The sequence below is a fragment of the Canis lupus genome, chromosome 10 (genome assembly GCF_048164855.1).
Source record: "Canis lupus baileyi chromosome 10, mCanLup2.hap1, whole genome shotgun sequence".
In the NCBI taxonomy this organism is placed as follows: Eukaryota; Metazoa; Chordata; class Mammalia; order Carnivora; family Canidae; genus Canis; species Canis lupus.
This window is the reverse complement of record NC_132847.1, coordinates 10,782,005-10,809,777: the sequence shown is the minus strand read 5'-3', so window position 1 is coordinate 10,809,777 and position 27,773 is coordinate 10,782,005. Positions and strand designations below refer to the sequence as shown.

The 27,773-nt window shown below is 40.1% G+C and overlaps 1 protein-coding gene across 4 annotated transcripts; it reads right to left on the bottom strand.

Moving 5' to 3' along the window:
• Positions 1 to 322: 322 nt before the first annotated feature.
• LOC140641209 (uncharacterized) lies at positions 323 to 16,349 on the bottom strand. 4 transcript variants are annotated; one of them, XM_072840672.1, is made up of 9 exons: positions 16,100 to 16,349; positions 14,363 to 14,497; positions 12,795 to 12,935; positions 11,170 to 11,310; positions 8,695 to 8,808; positions 5,993 to 6,127; positions 4,785 to 4,901; positions 2,504 to 3,539; positions 323 to 1,345 (listed from the first exon to the last, which is right to left on the bottom strand). In XM_072840672.1, exons 1-8 carry the CDS (start codon positions 16,167 to 16,169, stop codon positions 3,217 to 3,219), a joined length of 1,176 nt encoding a protein of 391 aa, XP_072696773.1. In that variant the 5' UTR covers positions 16,170 to 16,349; the 3' UTR covers positions 323 to 1,345; positions 2,504 to 3,216. The 4 variants fall into 4 exon arrangements, with proteins under 4 accessions (XP_072696773.1, XP_072696774.1, XP_072696775.1 ...); XM_072840673.1 differs by having other exon boundaries at positions 5,993 to 6,124; XM_072840674.1 differs by lacking the exon at positions 11,170 to 11,310.
• Between the last annotated feature and the right edge of the window lie 11,424 nt (positions 16,350 to 27,773).

Here is a 27,773-nt window from a genome sequence, read left to right as displayed (position 1 = left end):
TACATATATACGTATATATGTCCCAAAAGTCAGCCAGCAGTTTCAAGCTTTAATGACTTCAGAAGTGCTAAGCTAAAAATGATAGACCACCATTTGAAAGTTGAACTATTTTAATTTCCTTTCTCTTATGTAGTTTTCTGAACTATAAAGAACATTTTTTTGTTTCTGTCCCTCCAGTTGAAGACAAGCAAAGTGACAAAGAAAAATTAAAATTAATCTTTGAAAATACACAATTAAAGTGTAAGTTATAGGCAAATAATTCAACATGCAAATTTTATTTTTAAAAACGTTTTTATTTTTTATGTTTCTAAAATTAGTAGGCTTAAAACTGGATTATGACTTTGGGGCACCCTTGTGGACACACATTTGATCATCCCTGATGAGGGTGTTCCATCCTCTCTCCTATGACTGTATATCAAGTGTTTGTAAACATACATGTGCCCAGAAAAGCCAAGCAGGGTATTTTCTTTGCTTTTGTTTCATTTGTGCAGTAGCTTTTCCTCTCTCAGTAATAAGAATGTCTGTCCCCCAGTCAAATAACCAGGCAGGTGAACGTATTAGACAACGATACAGAGAAAGATATATGTGCATATAAAGGAAAGGATATAGAAAAATAAGTAAAACTGTTAACGAAGACTACACTGGCGGAAACTTGTGGGTGCGAGTACAGGGGAGGAAGGGTATGGATTACAATCTACCACATAGAGTCTTCAGGCACATATTCATGGATATAAGATGTCGAGGAGGGAAATAAGTTAGATGGGGTGAAAAATCTATAGCCAGGCTGGAGAGTAAGACTATGAGCCAGGTGTTCACACCTGCAGTAAATGCAAGGGATTTGAGAAGCCGCAAGCAGAACTCAAACTAGATTCTTTGTCAAGTTAGCAGTCTCCTCCCCCGAATCCTGCCAAGCTGTCATCAATCTTCTGCTCCACTGGTGAAAGCTCTAGGTAGGAGAAATGTGTTTTCCACAGTACTAACACCTCTAGCAATACCGCCCTCTTCCCCACAAGGCAATATTGCAGGGATTTTCAGCGGTGCCTGACTCTGGCAGGGTGGGGGAGAGTCAGCAGGAGCAGAGACTCTTTCCTCTCAGGGCTCCTGAGGGCCTGGTATTCCCCGCATTCCTTGGGCTTCTCACGCCTCTCTGTGGATATTTTCTCCAGAGCTGGGCACCACATTTCTCCAGGTAACTGGGAGCAGCTGCAGAGGATCAGGTACATCCATCTTTAGCCGGTCCTCCCTTGATGCTATGGGACTCATGAAAACGTCTGTACTCCCATCAGACTGCAGGAATGTGCTGGATACTGTTGTTTGAAATCTTTGGGGTGATGGGTCTGTGTTGCTGTGAGAAAACCAAAGCAGAGAAGAGGATCATTCAATGAGGAAGGCAGCTTTTCTTATTTTTATGATAAATGTTCATTCGCTCTACATGATTCAAAAGATTCAGGGCAATTCCCAGGCTCCAATCTAACTGACTTTTGGACCCCAGAAGATGAGCCCTTCCTATATCCCATTGACTAAAAAGCCATACTCTCTCTCATTCATTTTGCAACGTCTTTGCAGCTTCGTCTACGTTTAACCCCTCTAGTGACCTCTTAGAATAAGGCACTCGCAGCTGTAGCGAGAATAAAGAACAAGATATGGGAATTGTGAAACTTCATAAAAGAATATGGGGATCTTCCAGGAAGCAACACATTAAAAGTTGCCAGAAATCAGGGTGCCTGGGTGGCTCAATTAAGCATCGGACTTGATTTTGGCTCAGGTCATGATTTCAGGGTTGTGAGTCTAAGTCACATGTCAGGTTCCTTGCCGGGGGAGCCTGCTTAAGATTTTCTCTCTCCCTTCACCTCCACCCCATCCACCCCCACCAGCTCTAAAAAAAAAAAAAAAAAAAAAAAAAAAAAACCAAGCCAGAAATGCCAGAAATGGTCCATAGCAGAAGAGTAGCTTCTTTGTCTCTCTTCTCCAGTTGCATCTGACACTTTAAAGGAAGCAGCCAGAACTACTGGCTCCTAGGATATATTAAATAGGAGTCTTCTGGTTGTTTCTCTCAAGTGGTTGTAACTCCCTAGCAGGTTCTTCCAGGTATGAAACTCACAACATGACATCTGAGATCTCACCCTCACCCAGGAAAAAGGTGGGACTGTGACTAGCCTTCATACTAACCCTTGTCCATCTCTGCTCTGCCCTTGAAAGGGAGGTAGGCCCAGGGCTAAGACTCCTGTGACACCTGGTTTATCTAAGGAATAATGGGCCCAGGCTTCTCTGCCGTACTTGACTAGTCTTGTCCTTACCCGTCTCCTCAAAGGCATAGGAAGGAAGCAATCTCATTAATTCATCATCCATCAGGTATTCCACCCCAAGTATATATTCCTCTGAAGAAAATTATGCATCATAGTTATTAAAGAACCCAGGGAGACATCGCTGGTGGATGAACCTTTTCTCAGAACCCTGAGTCCCAGGCATCCTCGAGGTGTTCTCCTAGCCCTAGGGCCCTCACCTCTTTGACCATGTGGCCTCCAGCAGTCCCTGCTTCCAGGGAGTCTCCTTTTTTCAGTGTAGTCGTAGAGAGGATACGCTGGTGTACGATGCTCTTTAGACTGCATGTGAGTGTCTTGCTGTTCCGCATGGTGAGAACCACCTTCTTCTCCTCCTTCTTGGGAGAGCAGTGGATAGAGTGGAAAGGGGTCCTCTGCTCCTGTTGCTGCTGGTGCACTGGTAGTGGCGGGGTGGTAGATGTGTATAAATAGAGGTGGGTACGAGGGTTGTTTAGAGAAGATAAAGAAAGCCCCTTGGTAGAGTCTAGTTTACTCTACTTTCTCTCTCTCAGGGGCTGCAGAGAGTCTGTTTATTAGCATGAAGACATGTTCATGCCAGAATGATGTTCTTTCTGGCCTCGGTGTGTTCTCTTCCTGGTATTCTCCCCCCTTCTCTTCTTTGCCCTGTTCTTTTTGCTCTTCAGCCAAGCTAAGGCCAGATGGAAAGTATGGCAGCTAAAGCCCTCAGTGACCCCATGCTGGACGTTCTCCCGTAGGGCCTCTAAGCTGGGGAAGACCCAGCAGCAGCCCATGCACCTGAAGCCACTATCCAGGGCCACAAGCCATTCGGGGGTCTTGGCCCTGGAACATTCCTCCACAGCTGGAGTCTCTGCTGGGCTGTCAGCCTCCTCCTTTGCCTCTTGAGCTTCACTGTTCCAGCTGGACTCACTGCCAGTTAGGAGTTCCTTCGTACTTCATGAGACGGGGTGACTTCTGTATGGACCTTTTCAGGAAAGGCCATTTCTTCTAGTCTTGCCTTCTTTGAGGGAGGCTCCTGCTCTTCCTCTGAATCACTTAAGACAGCCACCCCCCTTTTCATTTGGACATGCATGTAGTAAATTTTCATGAGCCTTTCCTTCTGTGGTTGTACTGAGGGCTCAGAGGGCTGAGTACTACTGACCAGATGGAATGGAAATGAGACATATGGAAAGGGCGAAGAAGTCTCATGTTGCTCAGATTGTCCAGGATGAGAAACATCTTGGTGTTTTTGATGGCTTCCTACAAAAGAGAATTTCAAACGTAAGACAAATAGAGTCTGTATGTGACGTCCGGAGGTGTCAAGGTGGCCATGAGAATATTCCCATGCAGATGTGTGGAGCAGAAGTCTGTACACATGTGGTATTTCGGCATTCTATGAGTGGTGTGTTTTATCTGAGGTGTGTACCTGCTATAACTATGCAGGAATGTGGGTGTAGTGTGTCTTGTGGACTTGCATGTGTGTTTTGGGACACATCTGGTTGAACGCTTCCTTTAAGATTTTATTTATTTATTTGTGAGAGAGATACAGAGAGAGACAGAGAGTGAAGAAGCAGAGGGAAAGGGACAAGCAGACTCCTTGCTGAGCGTGGAGTGTGACATGGGGCTGGATCTCACTACTTTGAGATCATGACCCGAGCTGAAACCAAGAGTCGGATGCTCAAATGACTGAGCCATGCAGGTACCCTGGTGACTGTTTCTGATGTTAGTCAGAGGTGACAGCGAATGAGTGTGTGTATGTGTGTTACATAGTGTGACAGAGCATGTGAACAAGTGTGGGAATAATGCTGTTTCCTGTTGACACTGTAGCTTAGAATGCCAGCAGAAGTGACCTGAGCTCCTGAAATATGCCGTTCTGTGAAGTGCCCGAGTCTTCATGAGTGAAGTGGCATGTGGATGAGAAAGGCTGTACATGAAAGTCCATCCTCCTCAGGGTATATCCATTTTCTGCAGTTTGGCTTAGTGTGAGGGAGTTAAAACAGGTGATCTGTACAAGGGGTTGTGAAGGACTTATGGTATTAGTGTGTGAGTGGATGAGTCTGACTGTGTGAGGGAATGAAGGGACAAGGGTGTAGCTATGCCATGCCAGAGACTGGGAAAGTGAATGAGGAAGGAAGGCAAGGAGAAAAGGAAGGAGAAATGGGACCAGAACTGGTAGGAAGGAATACAGATGCAGGAGTGTGGGTGAGGATGAGTTCATGCACCTCTGAGGGGGAAGGGTGTGATGAAATGTCCACACCACTGCGGGGCTCTACTTGACCTGAAGCTACAACGGTGACTGGGTCCTCCCCCTGAAGCTACACTCCCTTTCTGTTCCTCTGCAGGGGCTTCAGTCCTAGTCCCTCTGCCCTGAAGCCCTCTTCTGCTCTCAAGGGGAGAATAAGATAAGTCAGGCTTGGGCTGAGCAGCTCAGTTGTACCTGCTATCTCTGCTCAGAGGCGACCTGTGTATTTCCCTTACCGTCCTCTTTAGCGAGGATAAACTTACCAGAAGGGGAGATGCAGACGTATTCTGAGGAAGAAGCCTTTTCTCCTGCAATCTCACTGCCAGGAGAGACCACATATGACTCAGGCTGAGGCACATTCTCTTGGTTCTTCCAGAATTCTGGGGAAAGGATTAAAAACAAAACAAAACACTGAGATATGGCATCTTCTGGAGTCTGTGTCAACTCAAAGAGCTACACTGAATGGATATTATTAGTTAGACATCATTACCACACATGAGACTTAACTCTCATAGAAACTAAGGTGACTTTCTTCATTGAAATGCTACGATTTTCAGGTGACTTTATCTTTTAAAACTTCACTTACTCCTAAATATAATTAAATAATAATTAGTAAAACTGTGTTTATAACGAATGACCATAATATTATCTCGTGAGATTTCTGGACATGTGTAGAGAGTATTGGACACTTAGAACCATGCCTGTAAAACAGTATGCAGTCACTAAAGTAGGATATTCTCAGCTTGGTTTTCCTTATAGGACACTGTGCAATGAGGGGGCATGGGGTGCAATTTTATGAAGAATTCTGCATGTGTATCTCTCTATGTATGTACTGATATCTGGTAACTATCTCTACACCCATACAAACACACAGAGGATGGATGGATAGATGGATGGATAGATAGATAGAGGGCAGCCCCAGCGGCTCAGCGGTTTAGGGCCACCTTCAGCTGGGGGTGTGATCCTGGAGACCCAGGATCCAGTCTGACTACAGGCTCCCTGAATGGAGCCTGCTTCTCCCTCTGCCTGTCTCTCTCTCTCTCTCTCTCTCTCTCTCTGTGCCTCTCATAAAAAAATAAATATAATCTTTAAAAAAAGATAGATAAATAATGTACAAATGCAGGTAAAATGAATTTTCAAGGTTCCCGGGGAACCCTGCTGCTGGAAATGTTCAAATTAAGACTTCACAGTCATGGCCCAAACTTCCTTTCCGAAAATATATTTCCACATTTCTCTTAGATATTTTATCTTCTCATTCAGATCTTTTAAGAGCTTCTTCCAAAGAAGACAGGGAGGCCTCCCTGGTACATTTCTGCTTATTAATTAGGAATACAGACCTTGGACAGTCCTCGTGAGAAGGGGTCCTTTATGGCATTGCGGGGCATAGGCTCGTAATTCTAATTTTTGGCTAACATGCTGCCTCACCTCCCTGCCTGATTTCCCCCCAGCCCCTCCACTCCCACCATATTACCTCTGTCAAAGAGCTTGTCTGCAGGAGAGATACGGGAAATATATTCTGAGTCTGAAACTTCTGCCCTCTGGCTGTGGCCTTGGGCCAACCCAGAGGGTCCAGAAAGTAGAATGTCTTCATCTGTGTTTAAGACTTCTGGGAAAGAGAAGGACAATCAGATAGATGATATCTTTGCCTCCATTAAACATTCGAGAAATAACATGTATAATAACACACACAGCACTTGTTCCCAGGAAGATTATAGTCTGGCTTCTATCCAAAGTTCTAAAATCTAGGTACCTAAAAATATTTGCTGGAATGAAATGTCTGGTTACCTAAGAGAGCATGAGAGCCCTAGGTTGTTTTCTGCAGTTGATCAGAGGCTCAAATTCTAACCTGGCACATGGTAAGGTGCCCATATTATTTGTTATTACTACTCCATTTACCACAAGAATAAATGCAGAGCAGGTATGTCAGTACAGGTCTTCAGTCTGCCACCTGTGGTTTATGATACCGAGGTCCTGCTGCCTCCGGGGAGGGTTAGGATTTACAGGGAGGAATGACAGACTGCGATCTGTTGGCCTCCTCTTCCACATATCTGCTCCTGTGCTCCAGGGACCTCACCTGAGGGCTCTGCTGCACAGCTCTGCAGGACTGGAGACTCCAGGGGGATCCCCAAAGCTGACTCCAGACGGCACTTCCCAGCAACGGGCACAGCTCCCCTGTCAGGAGCTATGGACTGGCCAAGTGGCTCAGCTGTCACTTGGCCTAGTTAGTGGTGTCATCTTCCTCATGTTCCACACACATTGTTCTGATCAGCTTTTGCCTCTATACTTACCATACTCATAAGCCTACCACTAAACTTTCCCAATTAACAGCTAAATTCTAAGTTGTTGATTATTTTCCTAGTAAAATATGTATATTTTTGGGATCGGGTTTTACCTCTATCATGAACTTCAACACATCCCGAAAATTGCCAGTTAGTTTTTCTTCCTCTTAATCTACATTTCCAAACTCAACTTTCAGTAAATAGGTAATTTTCTGTTCCTGATAAAATAACTCAAACATATTAAGTCTCTTCCTATATTTAAAAAGTTTATTTAAGCTTGTACCCAAATTTAACTTCACAAAATGCACCTACTTTGTCTCTTAGGTCACTGGAGAGTATCTGGTAGGTCATGTTATAGGCATGAGACAAGTCAGTGGGGGGTGGACTATTTTTTAGAGACGTAGTATGTGTACCGTGTTCGGTGAGTACTGTCTGATTGTGTACGTGTCTGTCATGTTTCTTCAACAATTTTATGTAGAAGGCGTACGGGTGCCATGGCCATTCTACGTAAAGGTAGCATGAGCATCATATATTAGTGGATGGTACAGCATAATCCTGTATATGTAAAGGTGGTATGAGTGATCTGGGTGTCATGTACTGCTGAGGTTCAAGTTGTGACGTACTGTCTATTTGATTTATGAGAGAGATATGGACCTGCGTAATTTTGTGAGATATGTTGAGATTGTGAAAGTGCTAGGATAGAGGCAAGGATAGAGGCAAGACCTCACGCGAGGTCCTAGATTGTGGAATTACCTGAGGGGCCTAAGCGACCTGGGACAGAGGAGTTTTACACGATGTTATATGATTGTGTGGTTTTGTTCACTGTTAATGTGAAATATGAAGTTCTACAAGAGTGAGATTATTTGTGTGAGTTTGAGATGATAGTATCTAAGGATGTCATTAGAGAAGGCAAACTTGAGGAATACATATGCTGCAAAATGAGTTGTGAAGGTTCAAGATATGAGGATCTGAATTTATGAGTCTGTCTGAGAGTATAAGGAAATGGGAGCAGAGGGATGCCTGGGTGGCTCAGTGGTTGAGCACCTGCCTTTGGCTCGGGGCATGAGCCTGGCTTCCCGGGATTGAGTCTCAAGTTGGGCTCCCTGAGGGAGCCTCTCCTCCCTCTGCCTATGTCTCTGCCTCTCTCTATATGTGTTTCTTGTGAATAAATGATTAAGATCCTTAAAAAAATAAAAAGAAAAAGAAGAAAAAAGAAAAAGAAAAGAAAGAAATGGGACCAGAGAATGGGAAATGAAGAGACAAGTGTCAATAGGGTTAACTGTGAGAGGACTTTGTGCTAAGCCTAGTAGAGTATGTGATGGAATAAATATTCCTGTGTGCTCATGAGGGTTAGGAGGTTGTTGGAGAAGAATCGAAGGGTCTCTTTCAAATCTCTGCCCCTTCTTCCCCCATGAAAGGACATATGCTAAGGAGTTCAGTCCTCTCTTAGAGAAAAAAGCAAAATCTACTGGTTCCTTCTTGGATGCCCTATCTGTTCTTTGCTGGCCCATTTCACACCAGCTGTCAGAGATTTGCCCACATTATGACCAACAGAATTCATCTTCTCAGGTTCACACTGAGTTTATATTTCCATTTCTCAGAGAGATCTGACATTTCTTTAGACTCCACCTTTGCAAACATGGCCCTGCACTTATGGATATTTGTCCTCTCTGAGATTCCCCTTGAATCTCCAGGCTTTGTTTTATATAGATGCAATGAACATCTCCTGGAGAGAAAAAAGACCTTGTGTTATCCCTCTCATCTGGACATGGGCCTGGATCACTTTATATCTCTCATCTATGAGTCTGTAAATAGAAATGCTCAGCTGGACCCTCAGCCATGCTTACATCTCCCTTTGCCACTACCCACCTCCAGTTCAGACACCTCGACTTACCCGTATTCTTATTGTCAGAGGCACAGGGGAGGTCACTTGAGACAACGGCACTGTGTTCTTCCTGTGAGGTACTCTCACCAGGCTGTGGAGTATCCTTTTGCTTCTTTAAAATTTCTGTAAATTTAATTAGAATTAAAAAGATATATCTAGTGTTTCATATATTCAGTGCACTTGGATTGCTTACTCTGTGTCAGACACTCAGGGATAGTATAGTCTCTTTTCTGGCCAAAGCTCCAAAATAGAAGTATTCGACCATTTTTACTTTTTCCCAAGTGCTCATGGCTAGCTGGATATAATATATGTACATTGTCTTTATTGAGGTCGCTGCGGTGTGTCTTGAAATTGTGTCATCACAGTGTACAGTCCATATATTTTAGTATTTGTTTACCTGACTATACATACGTCACTGTGTCTCACGCATTTCATCAAAAGATGCCCATATCCTATCTCCAGAGTCCATAATGTTACCTTTAAGGCCCAAGGGACTTTGCAGATATTATTAGATTAAGGACCCTGAGATGGGAACATTATTTGGGATTAGATGACGGGTCCATATGCCGTATTTTAGACTTCTGACCTCTACAACCATAAGAGAATAATACATTTTTGTTGTCTTTAATCCACTGTTTGCGGTAAATTGTTAAAGCTTTCGGTAGATGATAATAAATGCTCCACATACTCTGGACTGACTAGGGGCTTTACAAACGGGCAGGCTCTATTTACCTGATTTCCTTTCTTTTCTGAGTGTAGAGTTGTTTATTTGAGTCAATGGTGCCACCCATTCTTTGTGCAAAATAAGGAGCTTAGAATACTTGAGCTCCCAGTCAAGTTGTATGTGACTGTCATCCAGTACTTCAGTTACATCTGTTTGGTGGATTATCTGTGAATCAGTGATTCCTGGTTTGGGTGTGGAAATCATCAAAACCTACTGGCATTCAATCACAGACTTCTCAGCTCACCTTCCGTTCCTGGCTTCCATTTCATCTTTCCAAATACGTTCTGTGTTTTCAAATTTTTTATCTTTTATGTTTTCTACTTTTTTATCTGACGATGTCTTTTTTTCACCCTTCTTTTCTTTATGATGTGACTGTTCTTTTCATCCAGCACATTATCTTATATTGTTATTAGATAATTGCTGTGGATATGGTCACTGTCTGACAGATCACCATTCTTTTGAAAGACGGTGTGCTTCTCCCCAGTTGCTTTAACATCTTTGTTATTGAGGTTCTGAATATTGGCTTTAGTGTCCTTAGTTTAGTGGGGATTATTTTTGCCATTTCTGTAACGAGCTTCCTAATAATGTTTCCTGATTCTAAGGGTTTGTATCTTCCAGAGTTCTGAAAAAAAAATCTTGGCAATTACTTCTTTATCTGTCTTACGTTCTCTGTTTTATTCTAAACAAGCATTAGTTTGATATGTCATACTGTCACATTTTCTCCTCATTTATCTTAATCCTTTTTTCATATTTCCAATGTATTGATCACTCTGATTTATATTTGTAAGTAATTCCCTGGCTCTAGCCTTCAGGTCACAAATGTTCTTTTCCTCTGACAAATGTGATGTTTAACTCATCCACATTTTTTATGATTTCTAGAACATTATTTCTCATTTCTAAAACTTGGTTTTTTAAATCTTTTTATTGATAGTGTTTTATGTTTTTACTTGTTTAATAACTGTAAATATTCTTATTTACCATTCCTATTGTTCAATTAAATGATTTTCTTTGAAGCTAAATCTTAGTGTTCATTGTGTTTGCAGAATCTACTTTAGATTATGTGTTTTGTAGTTTTGCATGGGGAGCTCATGTTCCGTAAGTCATTACCTATAAGACTCTTTTACATGGATGACTAACGATTCAGAGCCTTTCACATTTCTTCAGTGAGAAATTACTAGAGTACTGCAATCTTTGGTTTAATTTTACATTAAATCTTTGCTTGTAGGTTTAACTGACATACAGCAATTCTGGATACATCCCTCAATAAATGATATTTTCCCAAAATGAATGCACAGACTTTCTATCTACCATCTGATAGTGAAAACTGTTTGTGTTCTTTTTTGTTTTTTGTTTTTGTTTTTTTAGATTATTTACTTATTTATTCATGACAGACAGAGAGAGAGAGAGAGTGAGAGAGAGAGAGAGAGAGAGACAGGCAGAGACAGAAGCAGGCTCCATGCAGGGGGCCCAACAAAGGCACTGGATCCTAGGTCTGGAGGATCAGGCCCCGGGCTGAAGGTGGCGCTAAACCTCTGAGCCACCTGGGCTGCCCCATGAAAACTGTTTGTATTCAGTTCCTAGTGAGGATACAAGAACAAGAGACTCGGATTCCCAAATTGAGATGAGGATAAGATAGTAACTGGGTCTGATGTGTACCTTTCTCCCACTAGCTGAGAGATGCTGAGCTGGGTGTCTACCAGTCTGTTCAGGCTCCCACTGCCCTAATCTTCTTGACTTTGCATGCCTTTCCTTGCCCTTACCTGCAGAAGACAGATGACTGAAGGAGGAATAGCAGGAGAAGTATTCTGATCCAGAGGATTCAACTTTTGCCTCAGGGACCAGAGTATTGTCTTCCAAACAGTGGCCAGGTGGTGGATCAAATTTGCTTGATTTTGAGATTCCTAAAAAATTCATTATAAGTCAGAAAAAGAGGTAGTTCCATTCTGTTCCCCCTACTATACTCTTCTCCCTAACCTATTCTTCCCATTGACTTCTATGGAAATACTTACTTTGTTCTGAACAGTAATCTTTTTTTTTTTTTTTTAAAAAGATGTCTTTATTTATTTATTCAAAGAGTTGCAGAGAGAAAGAGAGGCAGAGACAGAGGCAAAGGGAGAAGCAGGCTCCATGCAGAGAGCCTGACATGGGACTCGATCCAGGGTCTACAGGATCACGCCCTGGGCTACAGGCGGCCATAAACCACTGTGGCACTGGGGCTGCCCCATGAAAACTGTTTGTATTCAGTTCCTAGTGAGGATACAAGAACAAGAGACTCGGATTCCCAAATAAGAGATGAGGATAGGATAATAACTGGGTCTGATGTGTACCTTTCTCCCACTAGCTGAGAGATGCTGAGCTGGGTGTCTACCAGTCTGTTCAGGCTCCCACTGCCCTAATCTGCCCAGACTTTGCATGCCTTTCCTTGCCCCTTACCTGCAGAAGACAGATGACTCAAGGAGGAAATAGCAGGAGAAATATACTGATTCAGAGGATTCACCTTTTGCCTTAGGGACTAGAGTATTGTCTTCCACAGAGGGGCCAGGTGGTGGATCAAATTTGCTTGATTTTGAGATTCCTAAAAAATTCAATATAAGTCAGAAAAACAGCTTGTTCCATTCTGTTCCCCCTCCTATACTCTTCTCCCTAATCTATTCTTCCCATTGACCCCATGGAAATACTTACTTTGTTTTGAACAATAATCTTTTTTTTTTTTTTAAAGATTTATTTATTTATTTATTTATTTATTTATTTATTTATTTATTTATTCCTAGAGATGCAGAGAGAAAGAGAGGCAGACACAGGCAGAGGGAGAAGCACGCTCCATGCACAGGGAGCCCAATTTGAGATTCGATCCTGGGTTCCAGGATCACGCCTTGGACCAAAGGCAGGCGCCAAAACGCTGCGCCACCCAGGGATCCCTATACTCTTTTCCATAACCTATTCTTCCCTTTGACTGCTATGGAAATACTTACTTTGTTATGAACAGTAATTTTTTTTAAAAAAGATTTATTTATTTATGTATTCCTAGAGATGCAGAGAGAAAGAGAGGCAGAGACAGAGGCAGAGAGAGAAGCAGGCTCCATGCAGAGAGCCTGACATGGGACTCGATCAGGGTCTCCAGGATCACACCCTGGGGTGCAGGTGGCCCTAAACCGCTGCGGCACTGGGGCTGCCCCATGAAAACTGTTTGTATTCAGTTCCTAGTGAGGATACAAGAACAAGAGACTTGGATTCCCAATAAGAAATGAGGATAAGATTATAACTGGGTCTGATGTGTACCTTTCTCCCACTAGCTGAGAGATGCTGAGCTGGGTGTCTACCAGTCTGTTCAGGCTCCCACTGCCCTAATCTGCCTAGACTTTGCATGCCTTTCCTTGCCCCTTACCTGCAGAAGACAGATGACTGAAGGAGGAATAGCAGGAGAAGTATTCTGATTCAGAGGATTCACCTTTTGCCTCAGGGACCAGAGTATTGTCTTCCAAAGAGTGGCCAGGTGGTGGATCACATTTGCCTGATTTTGGGATTCCTAAAAAATTGAATATAAATCAGAAAAGCAGCTGGTTCCATTCTGTTCCCCCTCCTATACTCTTTTCCCTTACCTATTCTTCCCATTGATTCTATGGAAATACTTACTTTGTTCTGAACAGTAATCTTTAGTTTGGGCGGAGAATTGGTATCTTTCAGCATCCTATTCTTCTATTTGGATCCTGTTACTGTGGGTCTTCATATTCATTCATCTTGGTTAGAATTTTCAGTACCATTTGCCTTCCTTTATATTTGTTACATTTTTATCCTCTGCATTCTATCTCCTAGAGTTTTACAGCCTCAAACGAGACAAAATCTTAACTTTTGAAGAACACATTCTTTATTTTTATGTCATGTCTCTCTTTCCATGCTAACCAAGCTCGTGGCTCATTAGTTAATTGCTAAATATCATCATCCCCTCTTATGGATATGTCTGATATGTGCATTACATACCTACTGTGGCAAAACGGTGTGATGGGTGCAATGTGCTTTGTGTCTATATGTTCCTAACATGTTGGTTTAAACAGAGCTAGGGCTTAAAGTGTAATTGATTTGGTGCTTGTGAATCTGAATATGAGATGAATTTTGTGTAAGTGATAATGGTATGTATGCTTTCTGGGTTTCAGTTTAGCACATATCCATGTGTACAGATTCTGCGTCCTATGTCTACGGATTACAGTGTTATATTTTGTTATAGGACTTAATATTCTCTTCGAGACTAGACTTGGCGTATTTGTGAAATATAAGGGAAGAATGAAATAACATTAGAGGATGTAAAAATCAAAGGTTTTAAGAGAAAGAATAAATGAACCTCGAGACTATATTTATATATAATACATGTGCATAGGTATAATCTATATTTATATATAAATTATATTAGATAAATTTCACAAATGTAATGGTGAGTGAAAGAAACCAGACAAAAACTATACGTTGTATGCTTCTATGACATTTAAAAACAGGGATAACTAAGCTTGGGTTTTAGAAGTCAGAAAAATTATCTGTGTTTGTGTAGCAGGAACAAAAACATGGCATAGAGAATTAAGGTGCATATGGAAATTATAAGGAAATGAAGGATGAGAATAAGGAGTGCAGACAGTCTGCACCGGGATAACATATGTGCTTTTGCTGGTTGACACTGACCTACCCTTCCATGTTTCTCTGGTAAAATTCTCATACCCAGACCCTCTCCCACCATTTCCTCAAATAAAACACTGCTCTCTGCTGATCTTTTTGGGATTACTCCACTCCTTTTAAGTATTTTCCCCTTGCAAGTGATGATTTCTACCTCTGGTCAGAGAAGAAGACAGAGATACAGTTGGAGTTTCTTTCTGTTTTGGTCAGCCTTTCATCAACTGATGATCAGAATCACTCAGTTCATCTCTGGCTTCTGCCTAGATTCCATTTTATTCAATAAACTCTCCTTACCAGCACCAGTGAGCTTTTCTTGGGAGGAGGTGCAGAAGCATTCTGAAGAGGAAGAAGAGTCCTTTGCTGTCTGGCCTGAAGTTGAGGCCACTGCACTTTGTTCATGCTGTAGAACTTCTTGTAAGTTAGTACTTGCTGAGAAATCACACAAAAATAATAAAGATGTGACCCATGATTGGTGTTTGCGAATTTATCCATCCATTAAACAAACAACAAGAGTATAAACAAGACACGTTTAGTGAACACACATAGCCTCCATTTTCATGGAGAGCATAATATGGTTCATTTATTGTGTTTCTATCAGGAGGAGTTGGGTTTGTACAATGTTCCTTGTAACTGGAGCAGAAAGTGCAAGCTATCTCCTTTCTACCTGGACATACTACTAGATTGTATTTATCAGCATCTCTTGCGGCAGTTCTGACAATGGGATTAAGTTTTTGAAAATGGAAAATGAGTGGAAATGACATGTGACCCTTCCAAACAGAACCAAAAATACCTCTTCTGGGTCCCTCCATGCTCTTCACTTTCCAGCTAGTTGGGATGTTGATAATCCAGGGTCTATTTTAAAGCTCAGGTTGATGATAGCAAAGATTCTATCAGCCCTGGAGACTTGCCATATTCCATTTTTATATACTCTGAATTGTTATATAAGCAAGAAACCGATTCATTTGTGTACTAGTTACAAAGGCCAAATCTATTCTCACTAATGACGTAAGGACGTAATGTGTTTTTGAGAGGCAAATAATTGGATCTGGTACAGAGTAAGTGGACAATTATACTTGATATTAATTACCTTTTCCTGGCATACTTATATTCTATATGTGTGTATATGGGAAACACAGTTATGAGTACATGTTTTCCATGTCTCATACTTTACACTCAATAACAACTCTCAACACGGACTAATTTTATTGCAGGTAAAATACAGATAACCTCGCTTTCCAGGCTTCTCTCCCAGAAAGCACAAACATTGTTCGAAATATCAAGTCCTCTTCCCAAGTAGGAGTCAACACTTGTAACTTCAGGGTTAGCCTTAATCTGCCCTCCCCCAACTCCCCACCACTGAACAATGGTTTCTCCTCCTAGATGTTACTTGTTTACTTTTAATTTCCATAGCAACCAGAACTACTTCAGTTTTCCATTTCTTCAGAAACAATCTCCTCAATTTAACCATTATCATTAAACAGTGGTATATGTACATATTCTGCCCTTTTCTTGCATTTTAGATAGGAACCCCGCATTTACATTCTCATAGTCTGAGACAAAATTCTTTTTTGCTTCTGAGTAAGTAAATTCTGACTTTATACTCTCATCCCTGTACAACCAGTTTCAAGTGCTCTTTTAAAAATTTCTCCTTACTTCTATGAGCCACATTTTCTTCCTCATTAACAGGAGAAAGTACTACTGGAAAACTTATAATAACATCCTATACTACATCAATGCCCTTAGGCAGAAATAAAATATAGGAAAATACAATTTCCACAGAAAGAGTACTAATCAGCCACTCACTAAGTCTGTAGTGCAGTAACCCAGAGTGACATAGAGATGGCACAGGTCTTAAGCTGCAGAGACAAGGTTTTGGTCACTTGAATTTTCTCTTGACTCTCAGAGACTATCTGAGCCCTCAGAAAGACTAGCATATATACACATCCCTCCCCCGCTTCCCTTCTTCTCTCCTCCTTTCTTTAGAGGCAGTTCCTTGTCACCCTGTGCTCAGAGAAGATGCTTAACACATACCTTTTGACCTCTTGACAGTTTGGGGGGAACTTGTCCTTTCTAGATGCTTCCTTTTTCGTTTCTGCTTCATGGTTCACCTCTTCAGAGAGTGACTCCAATCAGTACCTTTCTCCCTGAAACTCAGCTCAGAGAGTCGGCTAACAATAACGAAGAATCAAACTAGTTCACTTGTACACTCACGAACAACAAATCAGTAGAGAAACTACTTCCTCACTAAATCACTGTCCTGACCAGTGCTCAACATACCAACAGGGCTATTATGATGCAAGCCAGCATCAGTGTCATCAGTGACCTAGGGATTACATCAGCACACACCAGGAACCCTGCTGATACTCACAGGATTCAAGGACTGCCACAACTCAGACTAGAGCCATTGCTTTCATCCACTGGGAACTATCATCAACTTGAATTTGTGTATCTTGCACTTGACATCAAAACAAGAGAAAAGAGGACTTGGATTAACTAAAGAACATTCTTTCTTGTGTCTACAGTAACCACATCTTTGAATCTCCCCACAGAGAAGGCAATACCTGAGAGAACTAGGGTTTAACCATGCCTGAATGATAGAAAACAATTCACATTAGATCTTATTAGTAATATTATTTAACTTATGTGAAACAGTTATAGCTTTGGTATATGTGAGTGTATAGGTGTGGATTTGAGGGCATTTCATAATTCTATACAACCCTAAATATTTTGAATTTTCCCCCACCACTGGGAATAGGCTCGTGTATTTTTACAACAAGCCACTGTCTCTTTTGCTATTCTTTTCCTAATTATTTCCCAAGAGGTTTGGAGAAAGAGAAAACCCCTAGATTTACATTCCCTGGCCCTCATAATGAATCCTCTTCTGGTCAAGCCTAGAAGTCTCATTCTCCAGGCATCTGTTCCAGGCCCCAGTCTATGTCCTCTGGAAACAGCTGGGTTCTGTACAGAGACCAAACTCTGTGGTTAGCTCCATCCCACCCCCCATCCACCACTGCATACACCCCCCTCCCTCAGGGACAATCTGTATTTACCTTTATTTATCAGTTACACTAGAACCAGGCCATGGTCTCGAGCCTCCTTCAGTCTTCTCTGGCCCCAGTGGGTGCTGCCTCTGTACATTCCCTTCACTTACTAGGGGCTCAGCCTCTTAGAGTCACTGAATGGCAGGCACATTCATCAAGAATGCTTAGCCTTCTTACCAATCAGATAAAGTAAAAACAAAAATTAGATACTATTTTACATGTATCACATTGGTAAAAGTTAGGTCAAACTGGTCAAACTATATACATGATTATAAGGATATGGGTTTAAAAAAAAAAACAAATCTTCATGATCTAAAATGTCTTCAGCAGCCATGCTGAAGAACAATTAGTCAACATATTATAAAATTAAATAAGCATATAAGCCATGATCCTATAATCTCATTCTTTAAAGGGACCTTTGCAAGGCTGATACTAATACCATTATTTATACTAGCAGGGGGCTGTCATGTTAGTTTAGTTTCCAACTTCAGAGGAATGGGTAAGCAAAGTGTGGTAGGGACATATGACAGAATTCATTGCCAGGGATAGAAGTCAAGCCCCTTAAAATACATGCCTACAGAGCAGAGCACCAGGAAGGAACTGGCAATCAGAGATTAAAACAAAAAGAAAAACAAAACAAAACATAATCAATGAAATAACCACAAATATTTCCTTGACCAGACTAGTGACTAAGGAGATTCATGAAATTAAGAGTGAATACACTTTGGAATGAAAAAAAAAAAAAAAAGAAAGAATTCCACCCAAAAGTAAAATGGCTCAGATTATGTCCAGATCTAAGGAAGAATTGTTCTAAACATCCTTTACTGTGTTAATTCCCTATGTCTGCTACAGTAAAATAGAAGAAATTAGTGGCTTAAAATAAAAATTTATTATCTCACATACAGTTCCAGAGGCCAGAAGTCTGATACGGATCTCACAGCCTGAAATCAAGGTGTTAGTGGCACTGGTTCCACCCAGAGGCTCCAGGGGAGAACCTGTTCTCTTTTCTTTTCCAGGCTTTCGAGGCTGCCTGCATTCCTTGGCTCTTGTTCCTTCATCTTCAAACACATCGCTTCAACAACCGTTTCCATCGCACATCGCTATTCTATTTTTCTCTTACTCCCCTCTGCTAAGGATTCTTTTTATTATATCAGCCCCACACAGGCAATCCAGAATATTTCTCTCTCAAAATCTTTAACTTACTCCCTTCTGCGAAGGCTCTTTTGACACTTAAAGTAACATATTCAGAGGCTCTAGATATTGGGGGACTGGACGTCTTCTTCCAGACGCAGGGAGAGTGAGTATGTCAGCTACCACAGCAAGACAAAAACAAAGCATGTCAGAGTAAATTCACTCCCAGAATAAAATATGGTGAGGTAAGAATACAAATTCCAAATTAAACAAGAGTAATGGGGCGGGGGTGGGGTGGGGCGAGGCCCATTAACTATATTAACACACTGAGTAAAACAAAACAGGACAAAATAAAGGAAAAATCCCCAGTTTGAAATTAAACATAACCCAAGGAACAGAAGAACAATGGCATGAGAGTTCTTCATGCCATAGGTTTTAAGCAACTATATTCCCCAAAACAAGAGCTCTAGGACAAGATGACAAGTCAATGCAAAGTTACGAAAATGGATGATTGAGAGCAGAGGGAAAAATAAAGACTCTAAATAAGGTCAAAATGGGACAAATATACAAGTTAGAACCCGAAAGAAGAAAGGTTTCAAAGTGAAAAACTGGCATATTGATTTGAGGTAAATGTAAAGGGAAGAGATATATAATTAATTAGGAGACAATGAATAAAAAAAGAAAAGCCACATGCTGATACATAACAACAAAGAGGTTAACAGATAAATCGATTAATCGGGATATAATATCCATAGAATACAGGAAGAACTGAAGCCACAAATGAAAAGGGTACATATTTTTTCAGAAAAAAAAATGAGATACAACTTACAGAAATTTATAAATCCCAGTTTTATATATATCTTAAAAGAAACAAACAAAATTCTTCAGGTGCCCTAGGAGAAGAAGCAAGTCCCTGTAAGGGCTTAACATTAAGCTGGCTTCACCAATCCATAAAGCAAAATCTACTGCTTGAAAATAGTATAGTAGTATCTGCAGGTATTGAAAGAAAGAAGGTGTGAAACTGAGATATTCTTTGTAGCCAAGTTGTTTTCAAGTTCAAAAGCACCTGGCAGACATTGTCAAATGTGTGTCAAATGTTTTTTCAGGGAACACGTGTGTTCTAAAAGAGCCATTGCTGAGAAAGTCAACTTTGTGATAAAGCCAACTCAGAAATGCTGTGAAGAAAAGACAAGTGTGATACTCCGTGCCAAAAGACAGTGGGATTTCTTTTTTTAAGATTTATTCATTTATTCATGAGAGAGAGAGAGAGAGAGAGAGAGAGGCAGAGACATAGGCAGGGGGAGAAGCCCTGAGCCAAAGGGAGACACTAAACCGCCCAGCCACCCAGGCATCCCAAGACAGTGGGATTTTGAAGCACACAGCAGAGTGTGATGGTAGGAGTGGAGTAGGAATTGACTGACATCGTTTTATTATAGTGTTCCTACAAGCAAAGTTTGGGTTTCAGGGCCTTCAAGGGCCAGGCCATGTCTCTTTCTCTGACTTTCTGTGATCCTGTTTTATCTTACCATGTGCTCCCACAATGTCAAAACTCTGATAGTACCTCTGCATGATTGTTTCCCATCTCTGTGCTTTTGCCCAAACTCTTCCTCTTCTGAGAACTCATACAAAATCTGGGGCTTAACTGTCATTGTATTTAGTACAATAGATGGTTGGCTGGTCAACTTTCAAGTTTTCCAGGGCAGGAATTTCAGTGTGTACATACATCTCTGTCTTACAGGGTAGTGAGTGTTCCGGGTATCCTCTCAGAAGTAAAAAACAAGACAAGAAAACCATAGATAATCAGAAAATTTTAAAAGCAAACAGAATTCTCAGAAATACATCATCCATGAGCCTTAATTGAGAAGGCATACAAAAGGGGCACCTGGGTGGCTCAGTTGGTTAAGTCTGCCTTGGGCTCAGGTCATGATTCTCACTCATCCTGGGTGGGTCCTGGAGTTGAACCACCCACCTGTACCTTGGCTCTCTGCTCAGCGGGGAGTCAGCTTCTTCCTCTTCCTCTGCCCTTCTTCCCCACTTGTATTCTCTACTCTCTCAAGTAAACATAAAAATCTTTAAAAGAAAATAAAAGGCATGCAAAAAAAAAATAATATGACAATGAAATCCAGCCAACTCAGAGATGACTTTTTAAAAACTCCTTAAATACTATGAATATTGTAAAATGAATGGGAAGAGCAGTGAATCCATCTAAATACAAAAAAATAAAAAATAAGATAGAGAGATTATGGTTACAGAAGAGAATGCATGTTTACAAAATAGAAAAAGGTACAAAATCTGAAAGAGAAGAGGTGAGTACAAATGCTTTACTTTCATCTTAAATGGCAGGATTAAATTGATACTATCTAAGAATGAAATTTAAAATTTTAGCTTTCTCAATATGTTTTAACCTTTATTCTTAATCACAGGAGCATTTTAAGTATTAGTAAATGTGTATTTATGAAACATTTAAAGTTCAACACTGTCAGCTTAATTCCTATTTCATTTTTTGATGAGTTCAAGTATAGTTACATTTAATATTTACTTAATTGTAGCATAATTCAATTTGTTCCTCTTTCCATCCACCATTTATTTATGTATCTATCCATCCATTTATCCATCCAGGTGTATACAGGCATAACTGAAGGTACTCAACTAGCTTGACATTCAACAGATGTTGAAAATGATTACATTTAGTAATTTGGAGTAATTTTTAAGAACTTTTGAATTCCCATTTTAACATGCAGTACTCATGCAAAAACACTGAATTCATCCTAAAAGTTAAAATAATGTAAATCTGGGGGAAATAGTTTGCAAACTTGGGATAATTAGTTTATGATTCCTTTCTCTGAGTACTTCCTCTTTTTAAAGTACTTCTGCTTAATAATATGTAGTCACATTCTTCAAAGTTTCCAAGTTTTAAAGGAGTATAACAGCCTTGATAAACATTTTTATGTGACTGTCCTCTTATAAACAAAGATGGAATTTATGTGATAATGGATTAAATTGTAGTATGTGAGATATCAACTAAAAATAATCAATGAAAGCAGAGCAACACCTTCAATAACATTACTAATCTCATTAATCTGGTACATGATCCAATGATAGTGAAATGCATATGAATATAATTATGTAACTAACTGCCTCCTGAGGCGCTCTGTCCCGAAGTCGTTCTCACATGTCAACATATTTATTTACTTATTAATTTTTATGTAGGCCTTCTAACATTTAATAGTAATTTGCAAATTCTTCTAAATGGACAGCTACAGTTATACATAGAACTAGGTGAGTCGATAATAAATTGCCTCATACTGACTGTTTAAAAAGAAAAAAAATCCTCAAGAAATAAACGTCCATCAAAATGTAAACCCTAGAAGAGTTGGATCTATGAGCTACTGTGTTAACTGCTGTAACTCTACTATCAGTGATATTAGTAGACATTTGAGATTTATTGAACAGAAATATATCTAAATCAGGGACGCCTGGGTGGTTCAGCAGTTGAGCGTCTACCTTCAGCTGAGGGCACGATCCCGGGGTCCAGGATCGAGTCCCACATCGGCTCCTTGCAGGGAGCCTGCTTCTCCCTCTGCCTATGTCTCAGCCTCTCTCTGGGCCTCTCATAAATAAGCAAATAAAATTATACACACACACACACACACACACACACACACATAAATCTACAAATAAGTAAAGAGAAATGAATTCAAATAATCGGAAGTGTGTAGAGCTTTTCTCTGGTATTTATTAGCTAACTTACAATAGCTGAAGAAACAATATTTTTCATAATAATACATATCCTTTCTGTCAAAGAATATTTTGGCTTTAAACCTCATTTACATAATTTCTTCTCCCAAAAGAATGGACCTTAGTCATAAAGAAGGAAGGTTAAGAAAGCCTCAGACAGTTAAGTAATTGGCTTGGTCATATGACTAGAGAGTGTGGAAAGCCTTTCTGCTAAATTAACATGAAACTGGACTCAGTTTCTCCTTGAATAAGGAGAGGCTGTATTTTGTTTTGAATACTGCTTTAATATAGTATAAGCTTACCAGAGCCATTACTTAGCAGGTATCAGTGGAAATTCTGACTTAATGAACCAGCTATGGGAGTTTTTAAACAATGCTTATCTTTTTAACTCTCCCCAAAAGCATATTGTATAGAGGTCAAAGCCACTGACTAGAGGGGCAGGCACTGGCTTGAATGCCAGCTCTCAAGAAGAAGCTTAATAATAAATGCCACACCCTCTTGTTAACTCTTGGAGCAAGAGTCCAAGCAACAACGGACTCTTGCTATCCAAGGAGAAGTGTGAGTGTAAGTACAAGGAAGATAAAGAGAAAACTAAAAGGCTCGAAGTCAGCCTTCTCAATTTTTGTCTACTTGGCTTTTGCCTCTGACGAGTGGTAGAAGGTAGAATGAAGATCACGGGATTGAGTAAGCAAGAAAATTGTGAGATGGCTGGTGTCCCTAACCTTTCTCCCTGTGTTCTCTTTTGACTTCTGCCTTAACTCCGTATGGAATGTGTAGCTTGAATGAAAAGGGACAAGTGAGGTTACTTTCTGTAATGATCTCGCTTGAGTCAGATTTATGACTGTAAGGTAAGGCACTTGAAGAGCACTGGGAAGGGGGCAGGGGGGAAGCTCTGAGTGTGAATCCCAAATCTGTCACTTAGTACTTATTATAGATTGGGTAAGCAAGTTGAACTTTCTATGCACAAATTTCTTCCTCTTAATGTGGTGGTGATCTTACAGAGTTGAAGATTAAGTAACAAAAGGTGGGGTTTTTTTGTTTTTGTTTTTTTGTGTTTTTTTTTTTTTTTTTTTTTTTTTTGTAACAAAAGTCTTAAAACAGTTCCTGGGTGATTGTTAACACGATAAATATGCATCAAGAGGGAACTGTATGCTGAGTGTTTTCATACAAGATGGATATAAAAAATTACAACTCTAAGTCACAATGTCAGGGTTTAGGACTGAAAATTGGGCAAATGCAAACAGAAGACATTTGAAATAGCTAATTTACTTTCAGCGCTTATTCTGTTTAAATATTTTCACATCCCACTTAATTTTAATGACGCTAGTCATCTAAGTCAATTTCCCTTCTCTGTTCTTTATTAGTTCAAAATGGCAATTCTCATTTGCCTCTGACAATTTGATGAAAACACTGATTTTCTAAAATTCTCTTGAAAATTGGCATTGTGCTGCTTTGATGAATATGTTTTCATTTTCATTTAAATGCACTTCAAAATGGGTGTTCTGACAGATTAGATGCAAAAAGTTATATATTTTCTGTCAATGGCTGTCTTTTACTACCTGTGGTGGTAAAAATACTTCTTCCTATGGTAATAAAAGGATATTTAACTTTTGTCAAATTACCTGTAGTTAAGTTTCTTTATGGGAGTTTGCGTAAAAGGAAAAAGTAATGTTCTACCAGTTTTTAATAAATTAACCCAATCACCCCAGGAAGAAGTAGACACTCACCACAAATCTTTTCACAGAGGCATCAGTGCTAAATGCCTGGGGCCAACATTTGAGATTTCTTGGGCCATATTTTATTTTATTTTATTATTTTATTTTATTTTATTTTATTTTATTTTATTTTATTTTTTAAACTACAATTTAAAAGTAATTTTTGTTTCTTGGGTGATATTTTATATTACTTAATTTTTTAAACTACAATTTAAAAGTAATTTTTGTTTCTATAATTTATTATCTGTATACCCATAATAAAAATTATCTTAGTTTCGCTAATAACTTATCAAAGGTGATCTACTTTAAATTGCTATAATTTCCTCCTAATTTTCTATTATTATTTTAAGTATATCTTGACATTGATTTTTTTTTTAATAAATTAATTTTTTATTGGTGTTCAATTTACCAACATACAGAATAACACCCAGTGCTCATCCCGTCAAGTGACCCCCCGCCCAGTGCCTGTCACCCATTCACCCCCACCCCCCGCCCTCCTCCTCTTCCATCACCCCTAGTTCATTTCCCAGATTTAGGAGTCTTTACGTTCTGTCTCCCTTTCCTATATTTCCCACACATTTCTTCTCCCTTCCCTTATATTCCCTTTCACTATTATTTATATTCCCCAAATGAATGAGACCATATAATGTTTGTCCTTCTCCAACTGACTTACTTCACTCAGCATAATACCCTTCAGTTCCATCCACGTTGAAGCAAATGGTGGGTATTTGTCGTTTCTAATGGCTGAGGAATATTCCATTGTATACAAAGACCACATCTTCTTTATCCACTCATCTTTCGATGGACACCGAGGCTCCTTCACAGTTTGGCTATTGTGGCCATTGCTGCTAGAGACATCGGGGTGCAGGTGTCCCGGCGTTTCATTGCATCTGAATCTTTGGGGTAAATCCCCAACAGTGCAATTGCTGGGTTGTATGTAGGGCAGGTATATTTTTAACTGTTTGAGGAACCTCCACACAGTTTTCCAGAGTGGCTGCACCAGTTCACATTCCCACCAACAGTGTAAGAGGGTTCCCTTTTCTCCGCATCCTCTCCAGCATTTGTTGTTTCCTGCCTTGTTAATTTTCCTCATTCTCACTGGTGTGAGGTGGTATCTCATTGTGGTTTTGATTTGTATTTCCCTGATGGCAAGTGATGCAGAGCATTTTCTCATGTGCATGTTGGCCATGTCTATGTCTTCCTCTGTGAGATTTCTGTTCATGTCTTTTGCCCATTTCATGATTGGATTGTTTGTTTCTTTGGTGTTGAGTTTAAGAAGTTCTTTATAGATCTTGGAAACTAGCCCTTTATCTGATATGTCATTTGCAAATATCTTCTCCCATTCTGTAGGTTGTCTTTTAGTTTGGTTGACTGTATCCTTTGCTGTGCAAAAGCTTCTTATCTTCATGAAGTCCCCATAGTTCATTTTGCTTTTGTTTCTTTTGCCTTCGTGGATGTATCTTGCAAAAAGTTACTGTGGCCGGTTCAAAAAGGGTGTTGCCTGTGTTCTCCTCTAGGATTTTGATGGAATCTTGTCTCATATTTAGATCTTTCATCCATTTTATCGTTGTGTATGGTGAAAGAGAGTGGTCTAGTTTCATTCCTCTGCATGTGGATGTCCAATTTTCCCAGCACCATTTATTGAAGAGACTGTCTTTTTCCAATGGATAGTCTTTCCTCCTTTATTGAATATTAGTTGACCATAAAGTTCAGGGTCCACTTCTGGATTCTCTATTCTGTTCCACTGATCTATGCGTCTGTTTTTGTGCCAGTACCACACTGTCTTGATGACCACAGCTTTGTAGTACAACCTGAAATCTGACATTGTGATGCCCCCAGATATGGTTTTCTTTTTTAAAATTCCCCTGGCTATTCGGGGTCTTTTCTGATTCCACACAAATCTTAAAATAATTTGTTCTAACTCTGGAGAAAGTCCATGGTATTTTGATAGGGATTGCATTAAACGTGTATATTGCCCTGGGTAACATTGACATTTTCACAATATTAATTCTGCCAATCCATGAGCATGGATTATTTTTTCCATCTCTTTGTGTCTTCCTCAATTTCTTTCAGAAGTGTTCTATATTTTTTAGGGTATGGATCCTTTACCTCTTTGGTTAGGTTTATTCCTAGATATCTTATGCTTTTGGGTGCAATTGTATATAGGATTGACTCCTTAATTTCTCTTTCTTCAGTCTCATTGTTAGTGTATAGAAGTGCCACTGATTTCTGGGCATTGATTTTGTATCCTGCCACGCTACCAAATTGCTGTATGAGTTCTAGCAATCTTGGGGTGGAGGCTTTTGGGTTTTCTATGTAGAGTATCATGTCATCGGCGAAGAGGGAGAGTTTGACTTCTTCTTTGCCAATTTGAATGCCTTTAATGTCTTTTTGTTGTCTGATTGCTGAGGCTAGGACTTCCAATACTATGTTGAATACCAGTGGTGAGAGTGGACATCCCTGTTGTGTTCCTGATCTTAGGGGAAAGGCTCCCAGTGCTTCCCCATTGAGAATGATATTTGCTGTAGGCTTTTCGTAGATGGCTTTTAAGATGTCGAGGAAAGTTCCCTCTATCCCTACACTCTGAAGAGTTTTGATCAGGAATGGATGCTGTATTTTGTCAAATGCTTTCTCTGCATCTAATGAGAGGATCATATGGTTCTTGGTTTTTCTCTTGCTGATATGATGAAACACATTGATTGTTTTACGAGTGTTGAACCAGCCATGTGTCCTGGGGATAAATCCTACTTGGGCATGGTGAATAATTTTCTTAATGTACTCTTGGATCCTATTGGCCAGTATCTTGTGGAGAATTATTGCATCCATGTTCATCAGGGATATTGGTCTGTAATTCTCCTTTTTGGTGGGGTCTTTCTCTGGTTTTGGAATTAAGGTGATGCTGGCCTCATAGAACGAATTTGGAAGTACTCCATCTCTTCTATCTTTCCAAACAGCTTTAGGAGAATAGGTATGGTTTCTTTTTTAAACGTTTGATAGAATTCCCCTGGGAAGCCATCTGGCCCTGGATTCTTGTGTCTTGGGAGGTTTTTGATGACTGCTTCAATTTCCTCCCTGGTTGTTGGCCTGCTCAGGTTTTCCATTTCTTCCTGTTCCAGTTTTGGTAGTTTGTGGCTATCCAGGAATGCGTCCATTTCTTCTAGATTGCCTAATTTATTGGCGTATAGCTGTTCATAATATGTTTTTAAGATCGTTTGTATTTCCTTGGTGTTGGTAGTGATCTCTCCCTTCTCATTCATGATTTTATTAATTTGAGTCTTCTCTCTCTTTTTTTTAATAAGGCTGGCTAATGGTTTATCTATCTTATTAATTCTTTCAAAGAACCAACTCCTGGTTCTGTTGATCTGTTCCACAGTTCTGGTCTCAATTTCGTTGAGTTCTGCTCAATTTTAATTAACTCTCTTCTTCTGCTGGGCGTAGGGTCCATCTGCTGTTTTTTCTCTAGCTCCTTTATGTGTAAGGTTAGCTTTTGTATGTGAGTTCTTTCCAGTCTTTGAATGGATGCTTGTATTGCGATGTATTTCCCCCTTAGGACTGCTTTTGCTGCATCCCAAAGATTTTGAATGGTTGTATCTTCATTCTCATTAGTTTCCATGAATCTTTTTAATTCTTCCTTAATTTCCTGGTTGACCCTTTCATCTTTTAGCAGGATGGTCCTTAACCTCCACGTGTTTGAGGTCCTTCCAAACTTCTTGTTGTGATTTAGTTCTAATTTCAAGGCATTATGGTCTGAGAATATGCAGGGGATGATCCCAATCTTTTGGTATAGCTTCAGACCTGATTTGTGACGCAGTATATGGTCTATTCTGGAGAAAGTTCCATGTGCACTTGAGAAGAACGTGTATTCAGTTGAGTTTGGATGTAAAGTTCTGTAGATATCTGTGAAATCCTTCTGGTCCAGTGTATCATCTAAAGCTCTTGTTTCTTTGGAGATGTTGTGCTTAGAAGACCTATCAAGGGTAGAAAGAGCTAGAATGAAGTCACCAAGTATAAGTGTATTATTATCTAAGTATTTCTTCACTTTGGTTATTAATTGGTTTAAATATTTGGCAGCGCCCACAT

Bases quoted from the DNA above. Each gene is read 5' to 3' on its own strand.
- LOC140641209 (XM_072840672.1), bottom strand. From the start codon at position 16,169: ATGAAGCAGAAACGAAAAAGGAAGCATCTAGAAAGGACAAGTTCCCCC. The intron at 11,311-12,794 runs GTAAGGGGCAAG...TGAATTTTTTAG, and splicing joins CAGTCATCTGTCTTCTGCAG to GAATCTCAAAATCAAGCAAA. The intron at 3,540-4,784 runs GTAAGTTTATCC...TCTCTTTTGTAG, and splicing joins CGTCTGCATCTCCCCTTCTG to GAAGCCATCAAAAACACCAA.